This window comes from Balaenoptera musculus, chromosome 18 (genome assembly GCF_009873245.2).
Source record: "Balaenoptera musculus isolate JJ_BM4_2016_0621 chromosome 18, mBalMus1.pri.v3, whole genome shotgun sequence".
In the NCBI taxonomy this organism is placed as follows: domain Eukaryota; kingdom Metazoa; phylum Chordata; class Mammalia; order Artiodactyla; family Balaenopteridae; genus Balaenoptera; species Balaenoptera musculus.
Genome location: NC_045802.1, coordinates 16,680,836 through 16,697,895, shown reverse-complemented (window position 1 = coordinate 16,697,895; position 17,060 = coordinate 16,680,836). Strand labels below are relative to the sequence as shown.

General features: G+C 33.7%; 1 protein-coding gene across 4 annotated transcripts in view; it reads right to left on the bottom strand.

Moving 5' to 3' along the window:
• The window catches only part of INTS6 (integrator complex subunit 6), a 90,454-nt gene that overhangs the window by 9,512 nt on the left and 63,882 nt on the right, over positions 1-17,060 (bottom strand). For all 4 annotated transcript variants that reach the window (XM_036831467.1, XM_036831468.1, XM_036831469.1 and 1 more), the window contains 10 exons: positions 15,188-15,313; positions 13,603-13,757; positions 9,678-9,830; positions 8,647-8,779; positions 7,622-7,716; positions 5,715-5,825; positions 4,457-4,672; positions 2,331-2,457; positions 1,347-1,489; positions 898-1,129 (listed from right to left, as the gene is read on the bottom strand). In XM_036831467.1, coding sequence (XP_036687362.1) covers positions 898-1,129; positions 1,347-1,489; positions 2,331-2,457; positions 4,457-4,672; positions 5,715-5,825; positions 7,622-7,716; positions 8,647-8,779; positions 9,678-9,830; positions 13,603-13,757; positions 15,188-15,313 — 1,491 coding nt within the window. The remainder of the gene's footprint in view (positions 1-897; positions 1,130-1,346; positions 1,490-2,330; positions 2,458-4,456; positions 4,673-5,714; positions 5,826-7,621; positions 7,717-8,646; positions 8,780-9,677; positions 9,831-13,602; positions 13,758-15,187; positions 15,314-17,060) is intronic.

Sequence of the window (17,060 nt, the reverse complement as noted above, 5' to 3'; positions counted from 1 at the left end):
CACACAGTAAAGTCAGCCTGATCTTTATAAAATGCTAATCAGATCAGATCACTACCTCTTTAAAACCTTTCAATGGCTTCTCATTGTCCTTCGAATAAAGTCTAGAATCTTTATAATGGCTTCCAAGACCCTCTATGATCTAGACTCTGGATGTGTATCTTTCAGTTCTCACTTTGCCTCATTCCCAACAACCCTTGCTATAACCAGCATTCTTTCAGTTCCCTTAATGCCCTGCTCTTTACTGTATGCCTCTGCACATACCCTTCTTAGACTACTACTGAGGCATAGGCAAATGCATAGCTTTAGTTTACTAATTCCCATTCATCCTTCAAGTACTGGCGTAAACAGAACTTCCTCAGTAAAGTGCCTTGACCCCACAGACTAAGCTAAATCCTCTTGCCAAATACTTCCACAACACACTTGACTTCCCTTTTGTAACATTCATCACACTTCTAATGAAATGTTCAATGACTTTCTTTCCTCACTCATTATAAATAAAGGCAGAGATCACTACTGTCTTGTTCACTGCTATACCTCAATGCCTAGCACTGTCTAAATTAGCATATCATTTAAGAATTAGTTGTTGAATTAAACTGAAATTGAAAACCATCTTTCTGTGGGTGTTGATAATGCCCCTTTAAAAACTGTTATTTTTAAATACTTAAGATTTGCAAATGATATTTCAAATCATGATAGCTATTAAGCATAATGAATATATGAAATGTTCAATAAATGTTCATTAAAAAGACATAAAAATGATTACATGCTAATTTAGAGTAAACAAATATCTTCTCTAGACACTCTTGGACCTTATCAATTTTTTCTATAATATATTACAAAAATCTTTCCCATGAAGAACCAAAGAGCAGCAAGTAACATTTAAAGAAAAACTCTTACTTTTATGAAGAGGAAGGGGTTTAAGAAGATCTGGCTGTGCTTGAGTCATAGGTATAGGTGGTCCTTTTCCTCCAATATGATTGTTCACAACTGGATTCTGTTGTCTGCCTCTTAGTAGTGGAGACATACAGCGACGTCTTTTAGGGATGCCTTGCATATTTGGTTCTCCAGGTCGTTTATGTTTATTTTGAGGTCCAGCCACAAATTCATCTGCCTCATCTATCATCATACCCTATAACAAAAAAGAATATAATTTCCCTAGCTTTACATACAGTTTTTAATCGCACAACTAATTCCAATTCCCATTAAAATAACTATATTTTAACTGTTGACATTTATTAGGTATTCTACCAAGAAAATAGCTTCAGCTTTCTTTAGTTAAATTAAGAACTGCTCTCTCCACAGTGCCTACCGCAAATAAATTATATAATGGAACATTTGAAATTTACCTTTTTATCCAGCTTAAAGGGGTTGCCAAATGTATGCAACCTTCGAGGCTGATCAGGATCAAGTTCTCTTAGTGGAGAAGGTACTTGCTTGAGGTATTCCTGGTAATTCCCCATTTGTGCTATAGGAACACTGTGCACTTGATCTTTTCAAACAGAATAGAGCAAAAACAAAAGTTAACCTCACTAAAACTACCTTCCAACTAGTTATCAAATAATGTCTTATGTATGAGTGCTCTCTGGTTTATTCTAGTCAATCTTTCCTTACCACATATTCTAAATTATTTTGTCACCATTATAAATACTGTGACATAAAATCTTGAGATTTTTTTAAAATAAAATTTTAAATACTTGATTTTATCTTCTAAACAAAGCAAAAAGATTGCAGTTAATTTCAGTGTATAGAATAAGCATATGTGTAACCTTTCTATGAAAAGGAAATGTCTCTTCTACTCTATTCCAAATAAGCAGAATTTAATTAAAGCAGAATTTACAGAAAAGAGATATCACATAGATGACCCTTTTTATATAAAACTATAGTTGAAATGCTTATGTGAGAGTTGGCAAAGGGTTAAGTTCTCATCTGACTTGATTTGTAGTAGGTGCCATGGGTACAGTTGAAGGTAATACCAGACTATGACATATATTGGCCATCCAGAGTTAAACTAGTTGAACTACCAGATACTAGCAGATCACAAGAAAATGATTTTGTTTGTACATGTGCCTGTATATGTGAATGTATGAAGAAAGCCAAAAAGGAAACTAAGCTGCTAACAAAGGTCGTTACCTCTGGGGAATAGAATTTGGGGCAACAGTGATGGTAGAAAGAAGTGTAGAGAATCAGGGATGACTCACTTTTTACTTCATTCAATGAGAATGTAATACTACTGTCATAATTCTTTAAAAGTTACAATAACACTCTACGTATTTCCAATATAAAGTAATAAGTTTACTGAAGAAATACCAACATTAAAACCATGATCTAACCTTCATCCTGTCCTTTAAGAAATCTGCGGGTGCTCTTCAAAAGATTAGATCTCATTCTTGTTAAGTGATCCAAAAGATTCCGTCTTGGTATGTCATACGCATTTCTAAATGTCTGTGGCTTCAAATCCTGTTAAAAAAGATTTAAAGACAAGATTTATTTTCAAACATAGAATTAAGAGACTAAAATCTCTAGCCTGCAGCATAGCTTTGAAAATAAGACACACAAGTTAACTAGCTTAAAAAAATAGAGATATGATGCAATCTTACTGTACTGTTTTAGTAACCAAAAGATAAAAATTTGGTAGTGAGGCTCAACCAAATAATCTCAAACTCATATCTGTCCAAGATTTTATTATATATTCTGGCTAAGAGAAGCAAATAAAAGCTCTGATGTATAATCTACATACCATAAAACTACCCATTTTACATAAACAGTTTGATGAGTGTTCATAAATGTATAGTTGTGAAACCACCACTACGATCCAGTTTTAGAATATCTCCATCATCCCAGAAAGTTCCTTGTGCCCATTTGTAGTCAATCTCTATTCCTATCCCCAAGCAACCACTAATCTACTTTCCTTCTCTCTACATTCCGTTTTATAAACGGAATCTTGCAATATGCAATCTTTTCTATCTGGCTTCTTTCACTGAGCACGTTTTTGAGATTCAACCATGTTGTTCGTGTATTGGTGTCTATTCCTTTTTACTGTCTTTTCCTTTTTACATGGATATACCATATCTCTATCCATTCACCAGTTGATGAACACTTGGACTATTTTCAGTTTGGGGCTATTACTAATGCTGCTATGAACATTTGCATACAAAGCCTTTATATACACATATTTTCATTTATCTCGGTAGATACCTACAAGCAGAACTGTTGGTATACAGCAATATTTACCTTTCCTAAGAAACTGCAAACTATTTTCCATCAATAATGTATAAGAGTTCCAGTTCTAGTGGGCATAAAGTGGGATCTCATTATGGTTTTAATTTGCATTTCCCCAGCGGCTAATAATGTTGAACATCTTTTTATGTGCCTGTTCAAGTTTGTATATGAGCTGTCTGTTCAAATATTCTGTCTGTTTTTTTTATTGGATGTTTGTCTTTTTATTATTGAGTTCTATGAGTTCCTTATATATTTTGAAACAAGTTCTTTATTCAATACATGCTTTTCTCCCAGGCTGTAGCTTACCTGGGAGAAACATCAAAGTTTCTTCTGAAGACAAAAATTTCAATTTTAATGAAGTTCAATTTATCAAGTTTGTGTGTGTGTGTGCTTTGTGTGTTGTATTTTAGAAATCTTCATTGACCCATAATCCAACATCTTAAAGATTTCTTCCTGTTCTGTTGTAGAAGTTTATAGTTTCAGTTCTTACATGTATGACTATGATCACTTCAAGTAATGTGAGGTAAGGGTCAAGTTCATTATTTTGCGAATGGATAGCCAATTGTTCCCACGGTATTGGTTGAAAAGACTGTCTCCTAACCCACTGAATTATTTTGGCACCTTTGTTAAAAATTAATTGACTCTACATGTGAGGGCCTACTTCTGTTCTACTGATCTATATATTTTTCCTTATGCCAACAACACAACATGTTGATCGCTGTAGCTTTACAGTAACTTTTAAAATTAGATAGTGCAAGTCTTCCAGCTTTATTCTTTTCCAAAATTGTTTTAGCTACTCTAGGACCTTTACACTTCTATGTAAGTTTTAGAATCAGCCTGTCTGTTTCTACAAAAAGACTACTGGGATGAAGATCTTCTTAATGAGTATTCACAAAGCATTTCAGGATCATGCTGTGTACCCAAGGTTAGCAGTATAAAAGTACCAAACTACAGTGAACTCTACCATTAGCTATGTAACTTGAGGCAATCTCTAAGCCTGTTTTCTCGTCTATAAAATGAACGGGACGGTTTGCTCTTTGCAGTCCATCCATTCATCCACTCACCATGTACAGTGTTTAACTCTAAAATCTAATGATTCAATAATAATATAATTGATCATTATTCTGCGGAGGTACAGAAGTTCGGACAAACTGAGTATCAGTTAACAGAAAATTTGCCACATTCAACAATATAACAGACTATAACTATATCAGTACTAAATTCACATAACCATTACCTTATTGAGTAAAGCAACTTGGAACCCAGTGTATTCTTTCATATTAAGGTCTAGCAGTCTGTGAGGAACATCCTCTGAAATTCCCTGGAGCAGCTGTTGAAAATCTTTCCTATAAGCCATTGATAAACCATGTGATCTGCTTCGGACTTTAATTCCAGTTTCCTGTACTACTTTTTTGCCTACAGAACTGATGACTCGATCAGATTCTATTTTCGCCTAAAGCAAAAAAAAAAAACAAAAGTTGTCTTGACATAATCTGAAGTGGTAAATTAAATGCTAATAGTTTTGGTCTTCCATAAATTAAGTATTTATTATATTTAAAAAGTACATAAGAAATTAAAAACTCTACTTAAGTAGAGAAGTTTATGTCAAGTCCTTGGTAAGCTGCACATAGTTTAAACAATAATGTCTTATGATTTTAAATCATCACAATTCTTACCTTTTGGAGCAGGGTACACAAACACAACTTCAATTTATTTTATTTATTAAATACCCACTACACCTAAACCATGAAATGTAAATGTACCCTAAATAAGAATATATATTTCCAATTCAGAGGTGAAATAAAGTTAGAAAAAAAAATCTCATCAATATTTACTTAAAGACACTATTACTAGCACATAACTAAATGTTCATAGATATGGCAAACACTGATGGACTTTTTCACTGGAAAGCAAACAGCAATATTCTGACTTTTTCCAACCTACGTTTCAATTAGCACTTGAAGTAGAGATGGCAGAAGTACTGGAAAAATTGTGTTTTATACAATTTTAATAACTTGGCAGTCAAAGTGTATACTGCTTGACTACTATAGTATCTATTAACGTGATTTATGCCCAAAATGACAAAATTCAGTATTTTTACAAATATTTCAAAAGAAACTCCCATTTTGAAAGAAAAAGCTATAGGTTTAAAACATAAAGCAAAAGAAACTGACTTTTTTGTCTAAGAAAAACAACTTTCTAACATAAATTTCCCAAAAGAAAACAAAGAATGTTCACATACAGGAAGGCTAGGACCACATTAATAAAGCCATTTTCACAAACTAGGAATTAATTGCTTGAAATTATCATTTCAAAACATAGCATACCATGTACTTGAGACAGAATTATGTTAATATATGATATATGTGGTTTTAAAATGTAATACATTAATATGATGGAATTCTATTAGAATCATCAAGAACTAACATCTGGCCTATTGACCACCTTAGCCAAAACCATTCAAAATACTTAATGGCTCTATTTCTTAACATTACCTGCTGACTCAATTTTTTGAGGTATGAAATGACACTGTAACTAAGTCCATATTCCATACTGTCTGCTATTAGGTTAGGTGCTCCCATCATTCTAACAGCTTTCTTCAAAGGCTATAGGAAAAAAGAAAATAGCACTCAATCCTGAGCTTGTCAAAAACTTATAGCTATATGTATTGTCAATTTTGAAAATTTCACCTCCCAAAATGTCTCCTTTTCTTCAATAAGAGTCACATAATCATATTTGTACTTCATTAAAATGTTTGTCAGTGGTATGAAAGGCAGTTTGAAATACTAAACAAGGATTAGAGGCTATAGTAACAACACCCAGAGCAAGAATGGGTGAAGCCCTGGACTTCTTAGCATCATTGGAGACACTAAGTTTGGAAGAAGAGGGCAGGAGACACATTGCAGAGGTTGATTTGATAGAACTTGGGTAGTAAGTAGAAAGAGGAGTCAAGGAAAACAGAAGATTTCTACCTTGGGTAACTGGAAGGGTTGTGGCTCGACCCCTCACTAGCTTTGCGACCCTGCACCAGGTAATATAACCCCTTTGTGCCTTAAGTTTCTCATTTGTAAAATGATAATAGTAGTATCTACCTCATAGGGTTGTCATGGGATTAAATGAATTAATACATGAAAATACATCTGGCACACAGTAAGCATTCAGTAGGTATTAATCATTACTACTATTATCATTAGCTGAGCTGAAAAAACAGAAACAAGCTCTGAAGGAAAAATGAGGAGGCAAAAATCATCGAATATTTACTATGGATGTGATATAGTGATTTTCAATTGTAAGGACTAATTGAGAACCACTTTGTGCAAGGAAAAATATCACTAGCAGGACTGTCTAGCCCATGTGAATGGGACAGAGTCAGAAGAAGGATGATAACCACCCAATGACATACTAGAAAGTGCATAAAAGCACTGGTGTCAAACTGGAATCAAATCCCAGATCTGATACTTAATATCCATGTGGCTTTGGCTAAATCCTCCCAGTTGCTATGAAACATATGAGTCAAACATATGCAAAGTCCATATTCAAGTGTTTCCTCCTTTTCCCTCTCTTACATAGCAGGCACTATGTGCTAGACACACACAACTTTTCTCTTACAACTATAACATATGATTTTCAAAGCTCAAGAAATTAGTGTTCTTATTAGGGACCATTTAGAAAGATTAGTTACAGTCAAATACTGTAACATTCCTGCAGTAAAAGCAGAAGTAATGTTTTAAAGTGCTTTTAGTGTAGGTCTTTTTGTTAAGAAGCTACTTTTCATAAAATAAATAAAGTAATATATTTAATAATATATGCATTATTGGTCCTATCTATTATGATACACTAGGTTTCAAGTAATATTTCTGGAGATTTAGGGAATAATGCAACACAAACCTTTTTTTGTACCCTGAAAGGGAAATAATTATAACACTGCAATTTAAAAAGGTAGTATAACAATTGAGGTTAAAAGCTTAAATTCTAAAGCCAGGCTGCTTGGGATTGAATTCCTGACCCCCAAATATTAGCTATGTAGCCTTGGATGAATTATTTAATCTTTTAGTGCCTCAGTTTCCTCATCTGTGAAATAAGAACAGTGATTTCTGCCTCGTAGGGTTACCATATAAATTAAATGAGGTTAATACATGTAAAGTGCTTAGGATAGAACCAGGCCTGGGTAAGCATTATATATATTTTTTTTTTTTTTTCTCATTATCATCATCATCATCATTATTCTGCAAATCACTGAAACATTTCTTTCCCATTACATTTATATGGGTCACTTGTACACTCAATTTTCATGACATTTATTTTATAATAGCAATAAATAAAAGTTTTAATACCTATAGTAAACTATAAGCATAATATAAAATTTTATAACAAGTTCTATTTTTAACAATAATATTCTTACCCCAAGATAGTAGGGAGGCATTGTCTTCAAATAACTTTCAAATGACTGTCTCCATTTCAATGTTGGTTTTGCCTTATGTACTTTAAACAAGTCATCTATAAATTTATAATGTGAACAAACTATCATCATTCATTGTTTTCACACATGAAAATCAAGTCAAATAAGTTTCATTTTTAAAGTCTGCTTTCTTATTTCTATAAGAGAGAGAGGAACATCTGACCTATATTTTTAACAAAATTAAAGGTGGTAAAATTTTTGGTTCTGGCATTTTTGAGTAGTAATACCACTTTAAAAATAAAAAGGTGCCAATTATGGTCTAAAATTAAATGTAATAATAAAGGTAGAACCAGGAAATACACAAGGAAAATCTAGATATGAAACAGATTTAAAGACAGAAACAAAGTATGCATGATGTTTTCTATAAAATATACCTACTAATATTTTGTCTGTAACCTTTAAATCTGATGCAGTTCCATGAAGGGAAAGATGTCTTCTCCAACAGTACCCCTCAAAAAATTATAGCCAAATGGTCCCCAGAAACCAACTTTAGGCTTATCATATTATTTTAGAACAAATTCATCATTTAAAAAAATTTGCCAAATGAAAATTAAAAGTATAGATAAATCCTTAGAGAATACTCAGATCTTGTAAATATGATATGCTTCTACAAAATGTCTAATTATTTACCAAATACAAAGCCTGCATTACTAATTCTAACTATGTAAGAAATCTAACTGCAAAAAACTTAGAGAATACTTAATTTAGAAACTTAAAATATAATATCTTCAATAGTTTGCAGAATCAAAGGTAGTTTGACACTGACTTTCAATTTACCAGAAACATGCACAGGTTGCTATAACACAACCTTATACAGCTTCAGTATTTTAGAGTATTAAAAAAAAAAAATCTTCATTAATTTCCAGAAGACAAGAAAACTTAGAAAGGGAGGGATGTTCCCAAAGTTTGTTTTTAGGAAAAATCTGTATGTATGCTAAGCCACAGAGAATGTGATGAGAATAACTTACCTAAAAGGGGGAGGAGGACTGGGTAATTGTAAGGCATCACAAATAAGTTGACACAGTTCAGTGCTGTACTGGCTTTCAAGTAACCAAAGGGATGGCCAAGTTCGCTATATTTTGCACTATTGCTCACATATACCTGTTAAAAAGGAGTAGTTAAAACTTCACATTTAATAACCTTTACAGAACGTTATATAAACCACGGATTCAATTTAACTTTTTAAGAAACATCAAATTAAATTTTTAGAGATTCTCATACTGAGTGAAGTAAGTCAGACAGAAAAACAAGTATCATATGATATTGCTTATATGTAGAATCTAAAAAAAGGCTACAAATGAACTTATCTACAAAACAGAAATAGAGTTACAGATGTAAAAAATAAAACTTATGGTGTGGGGAGTGGGGAGGGATAAATTGGGAGACTGGGATTGACACATACACACTGCTATATATAAAACAGATAACTAATAAGGACCTGCTGTATAGCACAGGGAACTCTACTCAGTACTCTGTAATGGCACATATGGGAAAAGAATCTAAAAAAGAGTGGATAGGGCTTCCCTGGTGGCGCAGTGGTTGGGAGTCCACCTGCCAATGCAGGGGACACGGGTTCGAGCCCTGGTCGGGGAAGATCCCACATGCCGCGGAGCAACTGAGCCCATGAGCCACAGCTACTGAGCATGTGGCTCTGGAGTCCGCGAGCCACAACTACTGAGCCCGCGTGCCACAACTACTGAAGCCCACACGCCTAGAGCCCGTGCTCCACAACAAGAGAAGCCACCGCAATGAGAAGCCCGTGCACAGCAACGAAGAGTAGCCCCTACTAACTGCAACTAGAGAAAGCCCGTGCGCAGCAACAAAGACCCAGTGCAGCAAAAAAAAAAAAAAAAAAAAAAAAGAGTGGATATATGTATATGTATAACTGATTCACTTTGCTGTACACCTGAAACTAACACAACATTGTAAATCAATTATACTCTCAATAAAACTTAAATAAATAAATAAAATTTTAAATCGCTATAGTCGTTCAGCTCACCTGCCAACAGGTTTGAGGAGATTTTCTTTCCAGGATAAATTGAGTCAGCGGTGAAGGTTCCAACTCATATTTGTCAAAAGGCAATTTGTCAATAACCATCGGTTCACAGTCTGTACAGGAAAACTTCACTACAGGATGAGACGTACGAGGTGGCTAGAGGGGAAAGTCTTATTATTACTCTTTCACAAAGTACCAGAAACAAACTCCTTTTTAGTATCCCTCACTACCAAAGTTTACTGTTTCTCAGTTTTGCTAGTGAGAATTTAATTTACTACCAAAAGCACCACTAAGCTGAAAGAAAATACTTAAAAATGTAATGCTTAAATTATATAATATTCACAAGAAAAAAAAACACTTCAAAATCTATACAGAATTAAAATTTTTGTTAAGTCTTAAAATCAAATTTATCAGAAAAATTAAATGCAAAATTTTGGAATTAAATAAGTGCTCATTAATTTTTATATCTAAGAAACAACTAATGTAATAGAAACCTTCGTAAGTCCTCAGTTGTAGCAATTTAACTACTTGGCTTCCAAATTGATGACACACATTGATCAGTACCAATTTTTGAATATACAATATATTAGGGCATATATATATTTATACTTGTAAATGATTAATTTATAGGTACATAATAAGATATATACCAAAATAATATTAAAAATAGAAAAGAGTAAACATACATAGAAGTTCTAATGCTTTCCTTCCCTATTCCAGCAGACTGTATTGGTTACCCCTGTGTTAAATACACCCTACTTTGGAGGCCCTGTTGTAGAGCTGCAAAAACCACAATACTTTAAAGGAAAAAAAAAAACAAGTTACTCTATTTCCCCCTTAACAGTCTCCTTCCTAAAAATCTCACCAAGTGAAGACTGGTGAAGAAAATATGAGCTATGAAGAAATAATGTGAAATTTCATAGCTATATAGGACTCCTTTTGGCCTCAGTTACTATCTCCATATACTGGTGGCTCCCAGATCCACTGTCGAGGGACCAGATCGCTCTCATTTCTCTTATGTATCCAACTACCTACTGTACATAACCTGAATTTTCTATAGGTCCCTCAAATATATTATTACCCAATTCATTATTTCACCCCCAAACCACAAAACCTGTTCTAAAAACCTAGATGTTAGCCTTAATATCTCCCTCTTATCCTCCATACTTAACTGTCACAAAGAATTAGATTAAATGATACCACAAATTCTAAGCCACTTAGCAGAACACATAAACATGGCAGATGCTCACTATTTTAGTTACTGCCCTCTGTCAATGCTAAATTCTCATCTCTCTAAAAATTTACCTTCTATTTCTTACCACTCTAATTCATGCCTTCATCATTTCTCAGACTAGATGAGTACAACTGTTCAGTTTTAATTAGTCTCCCTAATTAGTCAGCCCCCTCCAATCAATCCCATGGCCATGAAAGATAAATATAATCATGTAATTTTCCTAACTCAAATTATTGGGTAAAAATAGCAGCCAACCACCTAAAAATAGGGCCAGATTCTTTTCTTTTAATATTGTTTTACAAAGATCCTTGACAATACGGTCCCCATCTGCCTTTTAACCACCACACCATGTACACCCTGTGTTCCAGCCATACCAAAACGACTTGCAGTTGCCCAAACAGATCATTATCTTTCATGCCCCGGTGTTTCATATGTTATCACAAGCTGCTTTACTATTTTCTCCCTTGCATAATGCAAACAAACTAAGTTTTGAAGACTGAACTGGCAAGGCAAGTACCAACCTCTAAGAAACTTCTTCCCTGACACAGTCTCACCATGTACCCCAAACACATACGAGGCAGTTAGGCACCACCTCCTCTGGGCTCTGCTCTGCCCCCTATGACACTCAGCACACTGTACTCTATTATGTTTATATGGCTGACCTTCCTATGGAATGGTAAGGTTCCAGAGGGGAAGTACTGTTTTGCTCCTGTGCCTAGCATGTACCTGACACACAGCATATTGAATGGGTCTGTGAAACTCACCTATTTTTTTGGATGACAATATTGAGACCCAAAAAGAAAAGGGGGGGCATTTATTATTTCATTTAATCCCCAAGATAATCCTATGAGATAGGAGTTATTATCTCTATTTAACAGATGGGAAATTGAGGCTTAGAGAAGATAATTAACCAAAGACACATGGCTAATCATGGTAGAGCCATGATTCAAATTCAGAACCAGTCTCTAATAAATCACATTTAATTTCAGTATCAATACTTCTTATATGAAATACTATTATTTGTAAAAATTTCATTTCCCCTGAAATATCCTTCAGTTACTAAATTTTGCCAGTTCTTTCTAACATTCTCTCTCTTTTTTTTTTATCATTCTCTCTTCCATCATCTTTTAATTCAAACTCTTATATTAAGTGAACCAAAGCAATAGCCCTCTAGGTAAATAGCTTACCTTCCAGTTCATGTAACAACCACCAGATTAATCTTCCTAAAGGAACACTCTGTTAAAAGTGTCTTCAGTTCTATGAACCCTATTAAGAAAAGCTCAAATTCCTTAACTTTGCATGTAAAGTCATGAGCAATTCGGTTTATTTAATAGTACTCTCAGTGTCCTACATACATATTATGACCCACCTATCCTCACAGTTACTTTCCATTCCTCTAAATTCACCTTGTTCTTTTTTACTTCCATAGTTTTTTCTCACACAGTTTCCTCCTCCAACTGAAATCCTACCGACACTTCAAAATCCTCTATGGCTTGTAACAATTTGTAATAGACCACTAGAGCAATATTAATAGATAATGCTTGTGATACTGGTTTTGGATTTCTTCCTATTAGGACTTAACAAGTACCATATGTACTACTGTAGGTGTTAAATAAATATAGTAGAATGAATAACCAACAATATAATATTTCATATAAATATGATATCTGTTCTGTAAGAATTTTGAAAGGGCTCTAGAAGAGAAAGTAATATGACCAAAGAAATTGAGAGCTTCTCTAAAGCCAGACTAAAAAACTATGATGGTTCAATCCAAAAAAGAGAGAAGATACCTCACTGAAATGTATAAAAACTTAATTTCATGTACTACATTAAATCCCTAATGAATAAAGGAAATATCACTTTATAGACCTTGTACAGAATAAAAGTAAAAATTATCCTAAAGAGTTGATATCGGTTTAAAGCATAAAAGGTTTCAAAAAGAGTTCAATTTAATTCATAAATGACAGCTGCATGAAACATTATTAAAGACTGCTTAATGATCTTTGAAATACAACTCTTATCTTCTAAGGGTAACATCAAAAGAACCACTGTCATATCCCATGGCGTCCTCAGTTACTACAAAAAACACTAATCTGAAAAAAGGGTATTAACAAGATTTAATAGATATTTGTATAAATTTACCCTATTATTATAAGAACCATACAGTGAACACTGATAATTCACCAGGATCATTCAACAAGCCTCACTGTTTCTAAAAATAATTCCTATAAACAAGACCAGAAAATCTTTGCTACCTTAAACGTCCAGGCTGAAAACACTGACTATAACTAAAACTATGCAAGTCAACATGAATTTCTAAGACTAAGTCCTAAAAGATTGCAGGCAAACCATCAGAATTATTTTCTAAGCCTTCATTTAAACTGTATATTATGTCCCAGAGAGAAATCCTCATGTTACATTAGATTTAGAATCCGAAGAGAAGCTCTTGTTATATCTATGCTTCTGTAACCAGAGGCCAATAATAAAAGCATAAGCATAGTGTTAGATTCTAAAGGAGACAGATGCCTCTTCTCTGTCACTTCCTGATGAACAATACAGCACACTAAAGCAAGTAACAGCACTTGTCTAATTCCTATACAACAGCCACACCTTTAACTGACAGGAGCACTTAAAACTAGTAGGAAAAGCAGTTAACGGTTACTATTACAAAGTCACAGTCTCTCTGGTACTTACTAGTGTTGGAGAATTCTGATCTGGCCAGAAGGACTCTGGAACAGGCCAGTGACCTATAGGAACCCCAGTTTTAGGATTTGGTCTGACATATATGAGTTTGTGACAGCTATGCCAAGGCTGAGATCCCAAAGGCCTTGATACATCTGGCTGCCCATCTACGGCAAAGAAATCAAAGCAAAGAAAGTATATATCATTAAAGGAAAAACATAAGCAGTTAAATTATATCTACTATTACTTAGTAAAAATGTCTTAATACTTGTTCAATTCTGGATTTTCCTATTTTTCTTAAATGGTAGAATACTATCATGACTAAGGCTTAACATTCAGATTACATCAGAATTCACTAGAGAGTAACATCAGCACATTCCAACTATGAGTTCAATAGGTGAAAGGAGGTCCCACAGCATCTTTTGCTTGTCCAATCAGAATATGTAAAACATACTTTACGGCAGATACTTGTTTAACGAATGACATGTTTTCCCCACTAGATGATAAGGGCAAACACTCAATTTCTTCACCATCATGCTTGGCTTAGTAAATACTAGGTAAGGGTAAGTATTGCTAAATGAATATTTCTTTAAAATCAATCTTTTTAACTAAAGCCTAATAACTAAAATGAAAAGTTAATATGCAAATCCAGATTTGAGGTGCCTACCTTTAATCTAAAACAATTCTAGAAAAAGTAACTCTCTTTAACAGTTCAGTAAACATTTACTTAGTGCCTAACTCTAAGCAAAAGTCCTAAAATAATTTTAAAATAAATATATTCCATGTGTAACAATTCAAATTTTTTTTAAGTTTGTTTTTTTAAACCAGACACAGTATGCGATTTATATAATCTTACCATCTTCTGCTCCTTCCCTATAATCCCTTCTGAGGGTACCACTTTCTCATCTCTATGACCTTTCTCTTCTCCCAATTACCCACTCTAGTGGATCACCTCTGCCAGTGCCATTAATGACTTTCTAATTCTTGTCATAAGCTACATCATACAAGGCAGAAGGTCCAGATGTAAACTGTCCATTGGTTCTGGTAAAACTTATACCCTCTGGCTAATATAAATAGTTCATGATCACAAAATATTAGCATAAAGCCAGGTGGGGCTCAGCTAGACTTTAAAGGATCAAGCTGAATGGCAAAGGCTGGTTTCTCATTTTGGGAACCACATCAACCATTTGGCTCTGATCAGTCTGATCTTTAGAAAAAATGTAGCTAAGGAATTAAATAAACACTTAGGGTTGAACACTCTTGTGAATTAAGGGACATGGAAGAAGCATATACACTGCAGAGAGTCAGCATTACAATACTAAAAAGGAAATATGCTAATCTGTAAATGTTTAAAAAGGGTTTTGGCGCTTATAGATTTTCAGGCTATGAACAACCAATATAAAAAGGCGATGCTACCAAACCACTAGCATATTACCTTGACTTTCCTATTTAGTCTTCCCTCTTTACCAACAGCTGTTCTGTCATCTTAATAATTTGGCCTTAACATTGACAAGGCCAAATCATAATAATTTTTCAGTTCTAGTTGAATACTTGATAAATCCAGTTTAAAATGTCGATAAGGGAAGTACAATAATACCTTCTACAGGGGAAGGATCTGGTCCTGCTTTCTCAAAGTTTATTACCACTCCACTTTGTACTTTCTGCACCAAGGACTCCAGACACTGATTAAGCATTCTTGGAGAACATACAGAGTATGAACGGCCTGAAATAAAAAGAATGAAGTTGCAAAAATTCCTACTTTTAACAAGAAAGAACCATAGTAGGGTTTTTGACAATACTGATTAACAAAAGTTCAATGATAAAGTCTGACTTTTTCATTATCTAATAGAAGAATAACAAAACAAAAATAGCTATCTTCAATCAATCAACAATTCCATTTTGTGAGAGTATGTAAATTTTTTTTGTAATTAAAGGTATGTGGAAAATAGAAATCTTTGTGTGAACAAACCACAATGAAAAAAATCATTATATATATACACAATGTATTACATGAAATGAGATTTTAAAATATATATAAATATAAAAAACTATCTCCAACTGTTTTCCAACACAACTTATCTTTATTACACATATACAACATCTGGTAACTAACCCCCCAAAATCTTACTCCTGCTTAACAAAAGTATTATCACTAAAGATTAATGCTAAGGGCACAGATGACACTCAATAATTATTTAACTGATCTGCTGGCAGGTACTGCGTATTTTAAGTGTTTGCACTTTAATATACAGATAGTAGCATGTGCTTTTCTGAATTTCATTTGGCTTACATACTTAGAAATTACCTATCTTAAGTGAGTTTCCCTCTTGAATATTTTAACCTATAAAATTTTTAGTTCAGAAGCATTAAAATGCTAGTGATTAAGAAAAAATACCAGTGAAAAGACTTCTTAAACAGGGAGTTTTCAATAAATATATCTAGACCTGTGCTGTCCCATATTGCAGCCACTGGACACATATGGCTACTGAAAACTTGAAACACAGCTAGTCCAAATTGAGATGTACAGTAACTATAACATACACACCTGATTTTGTAGATGTAATATAAAGATAACGTAAAATATCTGAATAATTTTTAAGTACCAATTTCACGTTGAAATATTTTGTATATATTGATTTAAATAAATATTATATAAATTAATTTTACCTGTTTCTTTTTAGTTTTTTGGGTTTTTTTTTTGGGCTGCGCCACTCGGCTTGTGGGATCTTAGTTCCCCAACCAGGGACTGAACCAAGTCCCTCGGCAGTGAAAGTGCAGAGTCCTAACCACTGGACCGCCAGGGAATTCCCTATCAGTTTCTTTTTAATGTGACACTATAAAATTTATAATTATATATATAACTTATATTCCTATTATCTGTACTGATCTAGACCAGTGCTGAAAACCATGACAACTAAAAATCTTTAATCAAACATCTTACAATGTTATTTGCAATAAGCTCAATATGGAAAAGTCCTATTCCTTAAGAAATTCAACCAATTATTACCAAACACGTTATATTATTATATTTGACATATCAAATTACTCATATCAATTTATACTCAACATGTGATTTGCTAAAGGCTACTCAGAAAAGAGAACATTAGGCAGTAGAGTGATTCAAATCCTCAGAGTCAGCTTAGAATAACAAGTATCATATAACAAATGGCTTACCTGAATACAACGAGAGCCATACTTATAAAAATACCCACCAATTACTGAGTGTCTATGTACCTGGCACTATTCTAATCATTCTATTAATTTATCCAATCCTAGCAACAATTGTATTGGTTACTTTCTCCGTTTTACAAATGAGAAAACTAAAGCATGGAGAGATTAACTAATTTATTCAAGTTAGTATAGTAGTGCAGCCAAGATTCAAACCCTTACAAGGTATTAGACACTTTCATCTGGATATACCTTCTTCCCTGAAAACCATGATGTTAATTTGAAATCAATATGTAAAATAG